Source organism: Alligator sinensis, unplaced genomic scaffold (genome assembly GCF_000455745.1).
Source record: "Alligator sinensis unplaced genomic scaffold, ASM45574v1 scaffold410_1, whole genome shotgun sequence".
Classification (NCBI taxonomy): Eukaryota; Metazoa; Chordata; order Crocodylia; family Alligatoridae; genus Alligator; species Alligator sinensis.
In genome coordinates this window covers 776657-788203 of record NW_005841972.1, presented here as the reverse complement: position 1 = coordinate 788203, position 11547 = coordinate 776657, and the positions used below count along the sequence as shown (strand labels likewise).

Genomic DNA, 11547 nt, shown 5'->3' with positions numbered 1-11547 from the left:
GGTGGGCCCCTGGCTCTTTTGACCCTTCCAGTCCTGGCCCCAGTATTGACCAGTCAAGTCCCTTAGTTGGGTTTACTCCTCCTGCCTGCACTTAGGGATTGGGGTCCCCCATTCCTGGCTCAGGTGCTTCTAGAAGCATGCCTGGCCCTGTGGCATCATTCCCCCACCAGGCTCAGGTGCTTCCCAAAGCTTACCTGGCCTACCCTGCTCTGATGGTAAATAACCCACCTAAAGGTGAGGGCTGGGGTTAAGACACCCCTACCTGCCTTTCGCCAGGGTGATAACTGGCTTGGCATTTCCTGGGGGCTCCCGCACCACTGAGAGCCCCACCAGGCCCCCCATTTCTGGCAGGGTGCAGTTTTGTCATGACCAGGAGCCTCCAGAATGTTGCATGGGGCCTTGCAGCCAGACAATATTGCTGCCTGCCTACCAGCAGCAAACTGCTCTGTTTTATATAGGCAGCCAGGGATCTAAAATGACTGCTGCAATCAAACACCTGCTGGCTGCTTGGCTCAGCCCTTAAAGTGGCAGGCACCAACAGTGCCCTGCCACAATGTTTATAGTAGATGGGGCAATAAGAACTGAATTAACATTGTGTTTGTGGATAACCAATTGACTTAGCATCTGGATAGTGACTTTTGTGAGAGAAGAAACAAGGTCAATTAAATAATGAATTAAGGGATCTGAAGGGGCCCAGAGAAAGTAGTCTGCTCACTTACAGAATAACATTAGAAGTGTCCTACAGTGCTCATGATGAGCTGGCCCATATAAAAAGAACAGGCAGGGAATGTGGCAGTAGGAGAAGGAATACCACTGGTGGAGAAATACATTGTCTTAAGAAATAACATAAACCTACCATGAAGAATGGGTGCAATAGTTACAAAAGTAGTGTTTACTCCTTGGGCATATTTTAAAGATGTGACTACAGGTTAGATTAGATATAGTGGTGAGTCTCCCTCCCTATTGTAATCCTGTTAATAGGGAAATTTTACTTTATTTTTTTTCTTCAAGTTCTCCAAGTATGGGAGCTACTCTGGTACAATAATACTTTGGTTTGTAGTTATGACATGTGTTATATAATGTAAAGAATGATAATGAAGAAAACTTATTTTGCCTCAGCTGGTGTTATCTAGCTTCTGTCTCAGCTTCCTTCCTAGCTTCTGTCATCAAAAAAGCATCCAGTTATATTCCAACGAGGGGATTGGGAGGCAGATGCAGGGGAATCATAGGCCCAATTGGACAGGATTGGGTGATTTGGGTCTAACTATGAGAGAGACTGGAGGAGGGCCTCAGCTCCATTTTAAAAAGGGAACTCAAGACTGTCGGGGGGTGGGGGGGTGAGAATCCCTGGTCTGAGACATGCATGACCTATGTTGGTGAGGTGAAAAATTACTTTATGCTGACGCATCTTCTTTGTTCTGGTCTTGGGTGAGAAATAAAGGCCTGAGAAAGAACTAAGTATTTAAATGTGGCTCTTCATTCTTCGGGTTAAGTAAGACTACATGGAGTTATAGGTAATAAGTCCCAAGAATGTTATAATTCTGCCTCGGGTCCGAAGTCGATCCTTACACACACAGATCAGGATTTGACCCAATGTGGGGACAGATTATTACAGATCTGCCTATTTTGGATTCTTGCACCTTCTTCTGATGTGTCTGGTACTGGACTAGATAGATCTCATGTCCTATCCAGTCTGGCTATTCCTGTGTTCTGAAAACAAGCACTGACCAAAGAGTCTTGTTCAGCCTCATACCCCAAAGCTCCATTTTATTCTATCTATTTTACAGGTATCTCCTTACATTTATACCAGCAGAAACAATAACAAAAATCTGCCGCCCTGCTTCCATCACAGTGGAGTTACTGTGGACACTTCAGGACTGGGAAGAGCTCCCATACGTTTCCTCTATTTGCTCAAAGAGTAAAGTGAATAGCTTCTTCCAGGAGGTGGAGACCCTGCTATTGAACTCATTTCCCAAGACATTTCTGAGTACACACTCCATCACCTGAAATATATACTGTCAAAGGCAAACAGGGAAAGATGAGACACAAACCCAGCATTGTATTAAACTTGGGTTAAAAAAATTCTCAGCTTGGAAGATGCCCATTTACAGCAAACCTCTAAGCATAGCTTGATAACCCTGAGGCACTGACGGAACTGGTGGATGGCTGTCTGTCATCACACATCCCGTGATGAAACAGAAAGGGGTTGAAGGGCAGCCAGTTGGGTGCTCCTTTTCTTCTAATCTCTAGCATTTACTTCTCTCGCCCCTCTCTTTAGTTAACAACATTAAAATACATGCATTAGTAGTTCTTGTGGACACTGGCTTAGATATAAGGAAGCCAAGCAGTTGGGTGTTATCGTGATCCTAGGATCATTGACTCCAGTACTTCTGAGTCCCTTCCTTTCTCCATGTAAGCATTTCCGGTGGCTGTTATAAGGATATTGCATGCTTAGAAATGGGAGGTTTCATCAACCTTGCAGTCCATGTGAGAGAAGAGATGTCTACATCCTAGCCCTTGCTATAAAAAGCTAGAAAACCATTTTATTTCCTGCTCATACTTCTATAAACATATTATGTGTATTGCTATTGTGCTTAGGAGTTCTAATCGCAGATTAGGTCCTTACTGACCTAAGTGCTGTACAAACATAGACTACAGAGACAGTCCCCACTCCAGATAGTTTACAATGTAAATGAGCCCAACGACAATGGATAGATGCAGCCAGGGAAACTAAAGTAACAAAACAGCACTGGTCAGTATGATGGATACTGGACTCGGCACACCTGTGACATAACTATTGCCAATTTTTCTATAGGCATCAAGGCAGAGGAGTTTTAAAGAATGATTTCAAAGAGGATTGTGAGGTAAGAGAGAAGGGGTATTAGAGAATAAAAGAAAGGACAAAGGGGGAGGCAGAAAGTATTCTTGTGAGCTAGATAACTTACTTGGAGACCACAGCAAATGCCTTGATGAATGGCCTGTTGATCTGTCACCAAAACTGTTCTGGGGAAAAGTGCTCAAAAGCAGAGCGCGCGCGCTCTCTCTCTCTCTCTCTCTCTCTCTCTCTGACTACTCCCTTCCTTTCCCTGTCCTGTGAGAGTGCTGCTCTTGCAGAACTTCCCCCCTTCCCACCAAGTGAAGGAGGATCCAAAAGAAGACAGCCGAAGTAGCTGATGACTGGCTGCAGAGTGCCTATGCCTTCCACCCTTCCTGTCAATAGTCACACCAGTGAACCAGGATGTCCCATCTGGGGTCCTGTCACCTGGAACATCTGCCTCCCCCACAGGGCCAGGCATAGGCAAACCGGGTTGCTGCACAGACAGAAAAGGGGCCTAAAACTGGTATTTTAAAAATTATTATCATAATTATCTCTGGAGAAGGGGGGCCTGATGCTAAAAATCTCCTGGGGCTGCCAGGAGTCTAGGTACAGTCCTGCTCCCCCACAAGACTTTCTTCCAGGGACAGCATCTGATAAATAAGGCATGACAGGTGTTACAATTTTTGAAAGGTCTTCAGTTTTAAAAAAGCTGTGATTTCCATGTAATTCTAGGAATCCAGGAGTTAGAGTTTTAATTAAATTGCCCTGTTGCAAGATTCATTATGTAAATCTGAACAGAGGTAACTCTGAGAGAAAGGTGAGTACCTCACATAAAGTAGTGTGAATTTTTTTCAAACTGGTTGGGAGAGAAACCTGTCCTTTGCTTTATTGTTGCTCTCACTCTTCAAATGAAGGTGAACAGAGAAATTTTTTTTTTTTTTTTTTTTTTGTAATTAAAAGTCCTGTAAAAACAAGTTCTGAGAGCAGGAGAGATGGTTTCAGTCAGGGGTCCTGTCCTGGGGCCCTTAAAGGTGTCAAGAAACATGTTTGGTTGTAAAATGAAAATGAGTCCCTGGTGACTTCTGACAGCAGGGATGCTGCTACTTCTGCAGCTTCCCACTGATCCCAGTAGTCCCTGAAGCAGCTCTGGTATGAGCCAGGGATGCTCTAAGAAGATTGTGCTTTTTGCAGCTGTTTACCAGTGCCTTCAGCTATATTACAGGTTTGTTTTTGTTTTTTTAATTTTTCCATATTCCAAGCCAAATTAGTCAATAAATTCCAAATCCAAGAGTCAGTCCAGAACCGTAAGTGGCCCTATTACTGGTAAATGTCCTCCACCCCCATCTGAGGCTTTGGAAACATCCAAAGCCCTTGGCGGGCATCCTACTTACAGGCCCAAGCCCAGAGGCTTGGGATTCAGATGCCCATGAGTCTTCCTCAGCTGTAAGACCCCAGGGGCAAGCCAGGGAGGAGTCTCCCATTTCCATAAAGTGGGCTTAAAGCCAAAACCTTCCCACCCCAGCAGTTAAGTGGGAGGTTTCCTATACATTAACTTGGCAGGTACTATCCCTGTGCCAGGAGAATGATCTTCCCCAGTGTGGCTGGGAAGACCACCTCTGTACTTGCAGTGTTTCCCTTGCCAGTCAGCTATATTACAGGTGGATGAGCAAATCCACGTTTCTGTTGAGCTGCGGGAGATCCAAGTTCAACAGGTAAGGAGCATGCAAACAAAGGCAACTGGCAAAGGGTGACTCTTATTTCACATGGTCACCTTGAGTAGCCTCCAAAAGGACAAAAGATGGAGAAACTGAGAATCAACAGTTGATTTCAAATTCCTAGTCCCTGCTCTAACATGCACCAGCTGCCTCCCTAATGAGGACAATCGGAACATGACACTCTCCAGCCACTGGCTTGACATTCTTTTCCCAGTTCTACACCAGGAGCTGTGATTTGAGAATGACCAAACAGGGAGCCTGGGGCAGTTTCTGGGGCAGACTGTCTGTCCCCATGCACTGATTACAGCTAGGGCTGTGCAAAACAGCACCATTTTTTGTTTCGACTTCCCTCTTGCCTTTTCAAGGGGACAGTGTTTCATTTTGAGTTTTGTTAAGTTTTGCAACCATTGTTCTGTTTTGTTTCATCAAAACTCTTTCACTGTGTCAACATTGTTTCGACATTTTGCCCATAGGCTATAATGGGGAAGCACAAAACTGCCTATAACTTTGTCCTTTCATGCTTGATTCAAAGAAAAAACAGCAGGGAGGGTAGCCCCTGCTGAGGCCACAAAGCCTGTCAAGTTTCAAGGAGATAGGTGGAGGGATTTCTGGGAAACTGCACCTCAAGCTGCAGACAAGCAAAACTTGTGACATGTGACTCTGTGTTAAGCCACAGCTATTTTTCTGTCCCTCCCGCAGAGCACTGGGATTGGAAGGGACCTCAGGGAAGGCTCACAGTCACTGGTCAGCTGCACAGTAAATATCAGAGCAGTTCTTCCCCCTCCCTCTCCTTACTTTGTTTCCCTGCAAGCAAGCCCAGTTTTGAAACTCAAAACATTTTTGACTGCCCTCATTTCATTTCAAGGCTGTTTTGAAGACCTTTAATTTCATTTTGATTTCACTGTTTTGAGCTTGAAACATGTCGAAACAAAACACCTGGCAAAATTTTGCACAGCCCTAGTTATAGCCTCCTGGAATTTTTTTATTTTTTTTTTTAGTGCCATGTCGGGCCCCAAGCTCAGAGGGTCCAGTGTAACCACACTGCAGATATAGTGAATTACCTGTGAATGAATTGGTTCAGGAGGGTGAGAGAGAGAGATTTGCTGCTGAGATGTCAGGTTTGCTGAGCTGATTTCCTAATGCGTCATTGATGCATTCAGAAAAGCAAAGCCAAAGCCCAGCACTGACATGGTGAAGCAGGGAAAACAAACCAAACTGTTGCAAAAGCTGCAGTGTGGATGTCTTCTATGCACAGTCCTCCCTATAGCCATTGTCTTCTTCATCCACTAACCCTGCCTCTTGTCTGCCTTCTCCCCCACTCACTCCACTGTCCATGACATTGCTGTTTTTCACATTACTGTGGTGCCTGGGAGCTGTAGTCATAAATCAGGACCCCGCTTTGCCATGTGCTATCTAATCAGAGGCAAGAGACAATCCCTGCCACAAAGTTTACAGACAAGGGGCAGGAGATGGATCCAGAGATGGAGGAGAACAAAGAGACAGGGAGATGACCTTAGTTAGCTTGATTGGGAATAATCGCAGCATATCAATAGCCTATTGGTGACTGGTGCCTCCTGAGACTGTGGATATTTATAAAAGTTCCTCCCAGGCATAATGGAGGTACATGGAAGAAAGCCCAAAGGTGCTTGCCAGAAGATCTAACAGTGGGTGATAGACTGATATCTTGTGTTGACTGGAGGTGGCAGCTGACATTTTGATGCTAAATGAGATGATGGGCAAGGTGTGAAGACAAGTAACTTACATTTGATGCTATAGAATGTAACAAGGAGTTGTTTAATCCTTCATCAACCTTATCCATCAATGACATTCCTCCCTGCAGGAAGGACTCACTAGGCATCCCCCAGATCAATCCCTTCCCATATATCTATCCTTCTTATTTATGCTTCTGGAGCCAGTGTTTAGTTAAAGTGACAGTGTTAGGATCTAAGCCCACTGGACTAGATATTTCATAAATTAAGACACTGGGCTGGCACTCAGGAAATCTCAGGGTGCCTATACACATCCAGGGAGGCTGCTCTGACGTGCTGTAATTACAGCATATCAGAGCTGACTCTCTTTAATCAACTTCAGATTCCAGTGTATCAGCATCTTTGCCCTGAAAAATTGTGGCAGAGGCACTTTAAAGCTTGCCAAAAGAGCTTTAGTTAAAGTGCCCCTGCTGCCATTTTTCAGCATGGGGATGCATGATGCTCTGAGCACTTTACTTAGAGTAGCTCTTGGAGCCACTCTAATTAAAGCACCCATCCCCCACTTCCAGAGAACGTCTATAAATGCCCTCAGTTCCCAGCTCTGCCACAGGCTACCCGTGTGCAGGGTTCAAATTATACTTTGATGCTTGTCTGTGGGGGGGGGGAGGAATGTAACTGGTAAATTGATTAACAAGTCCACCTGTGTGAATGAGCAATCCGATTGGAGACTTCCCCCCAGGTTATTATTTTCAAATCTTAGGAGGGGCTCGGGTGAGCTGAGCCCCACCATTAATTTTCACTCTGCCTGTGTGATTTGTTAAATCACTTAATGCCTCAATTCCTTATTTCTAAAATGGGGTAATTCTTCTTTTGTCCATCCATGTAAGCTCTGTTGGGTATGGACTATGTTTTACTATGGGTCTGGGTATAGCCTATATAAATGAGACTGTAATTGTGGTTTGGGCCTCCCAAAATTACTGTGATCTAAATAACGGATTTATGTGAGTGCTTTTATATTACCTTCTATCAGTAGAGCTCTCTGGCCTGAATGCCATGGGTTCTTTTATTTATAAAGCTTTTGGTATGTGGGTCTATTAACCTCTGGCTCCTTGACAGGCATGTCACAAGACATGAACATGTATAACTATTTCCCTGAGATACTGTTCTGTTCCTCCTATCAGAACAACTGTACAGTCTAATGAAATGATGATGCCCCAATGTTTGTATGCTTCAATACCTGAAAATTCTCAACTTCAACACTGTGTGAAGTCCTGTGTTTATCTGCCAGACGGTCCAGAATTCTGCAGGCTTGCTTCCAATTGTCTAGATTTTCAACCACCTGGTTTACGGCAACCATGACTCTCCTCCCATGGAAACGCACCAGTGGATTTGCCTGCAGGTTGCCTTCAGTTGGGATGGTCTTGAAGTATTTTTTTGTCTCGGGATAATCTGTGAAGAGCCTGTATTGGGAAGACACTAATAGTGATTGAAATTCACAAATTAACGAAACACACCCAGTGCTTACTGTAAGGAAGATGATGAGATGCATATGCAAAAGTATAGGCAATAATTGCACCAGCAAAATAATATACTAATCCACTTAATGTAATATGGATTTTGGAAAGTGGCCCATTCCATTTCTGTTAAAGTGGCACTATTCAATAACATTCTCTTTCATCTCAGACCTTTCTTTCTTAAAAGAAAGATGGGATTAGCAGCAAGCCTTCCAAAAATAGACGGTCATGCAGTCCCAATAGACAGCATCAGGACTCGGGAATATCCTATCTTGGCCTCAGTGGTCATACTGGATGGACACCATTTACTTACTAGTCTTATTAGTCTTGTGCTGTATGAGATTGTGCAGTAATGACTCTAAGATCCAAGTAGTAGGACCAGCTTTTTGCTTGTTTGCATGGCTAGAACCAGGGAAGTATGTGGCCATGCAGTATACCACCCCTTCTGCACAAAGATATTATCCTCCTCTCCTGCATCTAAGTTCTCAAGGAAAAACAACACAATAAGCATAGATATTTTCTCCAGTGTAAACAACAGGTAAGATTTCAGTGGATGGAATCAAGCTACCTTTGCAGAAGCTTGGCCAAAATACAGTGGTCAATCTTCCTACTATTGTAAAGAGTGGCACAGGAATGGTCAGGGTCCTAATTTTACTTTTCTTATGAAGAATGGGTGCTCCATCAGCACTTTATGCCAATATTACTTTGTGCAGCATTTGGATTTTTTTTTTTTTGAGTCTCCCAGCCGAGTGCTGACTGGGTTATAGTCTGTGGCAGGTAAGGAAGATCCAGCCTTTTCTGCCACCATTGGCCTTTGGTCCCACTTTGCTGGCAGAGGCTTTTGGAGGGAAATAAGCAGACTGAGGGTTTCGACTCCATTTAGTATAATTGTTTAATGACTGTTGGGTTTTATCCCACTAGTCACTGTTGCCTGTATGGTTCTGACCTCCACATAAAAGGCATGTGGTCTTCTGGGAGTGTTCATCTATCCTTAGTTCCTCAAGGGAAGCTGGGTTTGGACTTCTGGCTTTCTTTCCAGTTTTGCTCAATTGGTGGTGGTGGTGGTGGTGTTGTTTTGTTGGGTTTTTTGGGGTTTTGTTTTGTTTTGTTTTGTGTGTGTTTATCCTCTGTCAAACTGTGCCCTTTCACTACTGTTTAGAAACCATGGCTTAGAGGGTACAGTCATGAAAGTTCCTTAACTGGCATATTCAAATGACTGCAGGCATGTCTCTCCATTCTATTTGTTGCTATAGTAACTAGTAGGGGTGCACTGACAGATTTGGGGGGGGGGGTAATACCTGCATAATTTCACAAGGAAGAAGCAACTTTGACCACCTGAAATCTGAGATTCTGCCTCCTGCCTTTGTTCAAGGTAATTTGCATTATTGCAGAGCCTCACAAGAGAGCCGAGGGACACCTTACCAGATAAGAACTGCCTGCCCGGAGGAGTACGCCATCTATTGACTCCTCTGTGAAATCCTATGAAATATGAACTTTCATTTCTACCCACAAGAACTTTTACCATCTTTTCTGTGATGACTGATGTAGGGTGTTTGCATGGGTGACTGGTGCCAGATTGCGATTGGCTGCAGGGGGACTCCTCCCCCACATCAACAGATGGGGGGTGTCCTCCAGTGGCCAGTCACCGAGCGCAGAGCCACCAGCGGTGAAACTGGTGAAATCAGAAGTGCACTTCTGCCAGCACTTCCAGTTTTGCAGCTGGCACTTCCATGGCCAATCTCAGGGGGTGCATGTACACCCACATGCACTTCCTATGTGTTGCCAATGGGTGTTTGTGCCCAAAAGCTTGCAGTTAAAGATGTTTTTGTTTTTTGCAAAAATCTAGCTGGTCTAATAAAGATATTGCCTCTACCACTGGCCCTGATTTGCTTTTTCCTCTAGTAACTAGCATTACCAGCACTTTATAAAGGCTGCATTATAGAGGTGAATAAATAAACTATATGAATTCATACACTGTACTACCATTATCAGGCAAGAAAAGATCCAACCTGGATTTACTTTCAGTGTGTCTCTGATTTCAAAAATTCCAGTTTGCTTTTGAAAAGTTATGTTTGGAAGATTCTGCTTTGATTTAATGCTGCAAGCTATGAATGAGACTACATTGTGGGACCAGCATTAGATATACTACATTTTCTCAAATACAATGGGCACCTTTAACTCAAAAACCAGCTGCTGAAAATTTGGGTGGGCATTATATACGAGAAATATAGTAAGAACTGGTTCTGCCACTTACCCAATGAAACTGAAAGTGGGACTGTCCAACTAGTGGACTGCATATGGCCTGCAAGGGGCTAATAGGCAGTCCATGGGCTCCTGTTCAGCCACTACTCCCCTCAGTTAGGGTTGCCATATGTCCAAGTTTTACTGGACATGTCCTCTTCTTTGGCCCCCTGTTCTCCTGTCTGGGTGGGTTTTTAAAATGCAAGCAAATGTCAAGGTTTTTCCTCTGCCTGGCTTGGCTGCTTGGGGCTGGGAGCAGTGGGGGAAGGTGACTGGCTTTTGGGGGATCATGTGCTCTGCACGTGGGTCCTGCAACTGCTCACAGGTAAGAGACGCACAGAGAGAAAGTGTGTGTGCACACGCTCACCTCTGTGTGTATGTGGGCTGGGGGGCAGGGAGCTCCAGGTTGGGAGTTCGGGGCACTAGCAGGGGTATGGGAGTAGGGGGCTGTGAATCAGGAGTCACTGGCAGGGCTGGGGGGTGGGGTACAGTGGGTCAGGAGTGAGAGGCAGCAGCAGGGGTGGGGGACCCATGGCTTAGGAGTGAGGGGTAGAGGCAGGGTATGGGCATATCACTGTCCCACCCCCACAATCATATACCCCTTCCCCTCCCCCCAGCCCCCCCTACAAGTGTCCTCTTTTTTTTGATACTGGAAATATGGTAACCCTACCTCCTGCTTTTAATGCTGTGGTGGCCAGGGGCTCCAAGCTCCCCCTTCCTCACTGGTTTCTCCTCCCTGCCCCTACTCCTGGGAGTAGGGGAGTGCAACAAGAGGGGGCTGAGCTATTCATGCTGCATGCACAGCACAGCTGCCCCTCCCCCTCTTGCCCTGCCTCCTCCCCATTGCTCTGTCTGCAGAAGCAGCCAGGATCTCCCTATGGGCACATCCGCATATGCACTTTCAGTAGTACAAATAGGAGCAGCATAAATTTGCACTGGAGATTTGTGACTCTGCCTGAACATGCACTTTGGTGTGGAGCAAATTGTGTCACGTGGAGCAAACTGACCCTGCCCAGCTCCTCCTGGATTTGTAGCAGCAGCTGGCCCGGCCTAAGCTGTCCCCAACAGTAGGCCTGTGTGACGTGGCTAGTATTGACTTTGGATTCGGGCGATTCAGGGGACAGCGATTTGATTTGGTGATTCGAATCACTGTCCCAAATCGATTCAGCCAAATCTGATTTGGAGGTTCGGCTGCTGCCGAATTGGCTGAATCTCTGAATCAGACAAGTCCCATCCCCTACCTGCTCTGCCAGTCTTGTCAATGGCTGCCATGCCTAGGCCCAGCTCCTGGCTCTTTTTTAAAAGCCCCAGAATCACCAGCTGCTGCCAGGTTTGGGAGGAGGGGTCCCTGCTGCACTCCACTGCCCCACACAGCATGGGGGGCTCTGCCATGAGCCTCCTGATCCCTGCCTGCTCTCCCAGGCCCCCTGCCCCCTATAGCTGCCCCTCCTGGCCCCAGCTCCCAGGTTTGTTTGTTTTTTTTTTTAAAAAGCCCCAGCCTCACTGGCTCCTGCCAGGTTGGGGTGGGGGTGATCCTCACTGTCCCCCAT

General features: G+C 45.7%; 1 protein-coding gene across 2 annotated transcripts in view; it reads right to left on the bottom strand.

Annotated features, from left to right (window-relative positions):
* Positions 1-1800: 1800 nt before the first annotated feature.
* LOC102383779 (hemoglobin subunit alpha-1-like) overlaps positions 1801-11547 on the bottom strand; it is a 22789-nt gene continuing 13042 nt past the window's right edge. For both annotated transcript variants that reach the window (XM_006020872.1, XM_006020871.1), the window contains 2 exons: positions 7480-7702; positions 1801-2015 (listed from right to left, as the gene is read on the bottom strand). In XM_006020872.1, the coding sequence (XP_006020934.1) occupies positions 1872-2015; positions 7480-7702 (367 nt within the window). In that variant the 3' untranslated portion in view covers positions 1801-1871. The remainder of the gene's footprint in view (positions 2016-7479; positions 7703-11547) is intronic.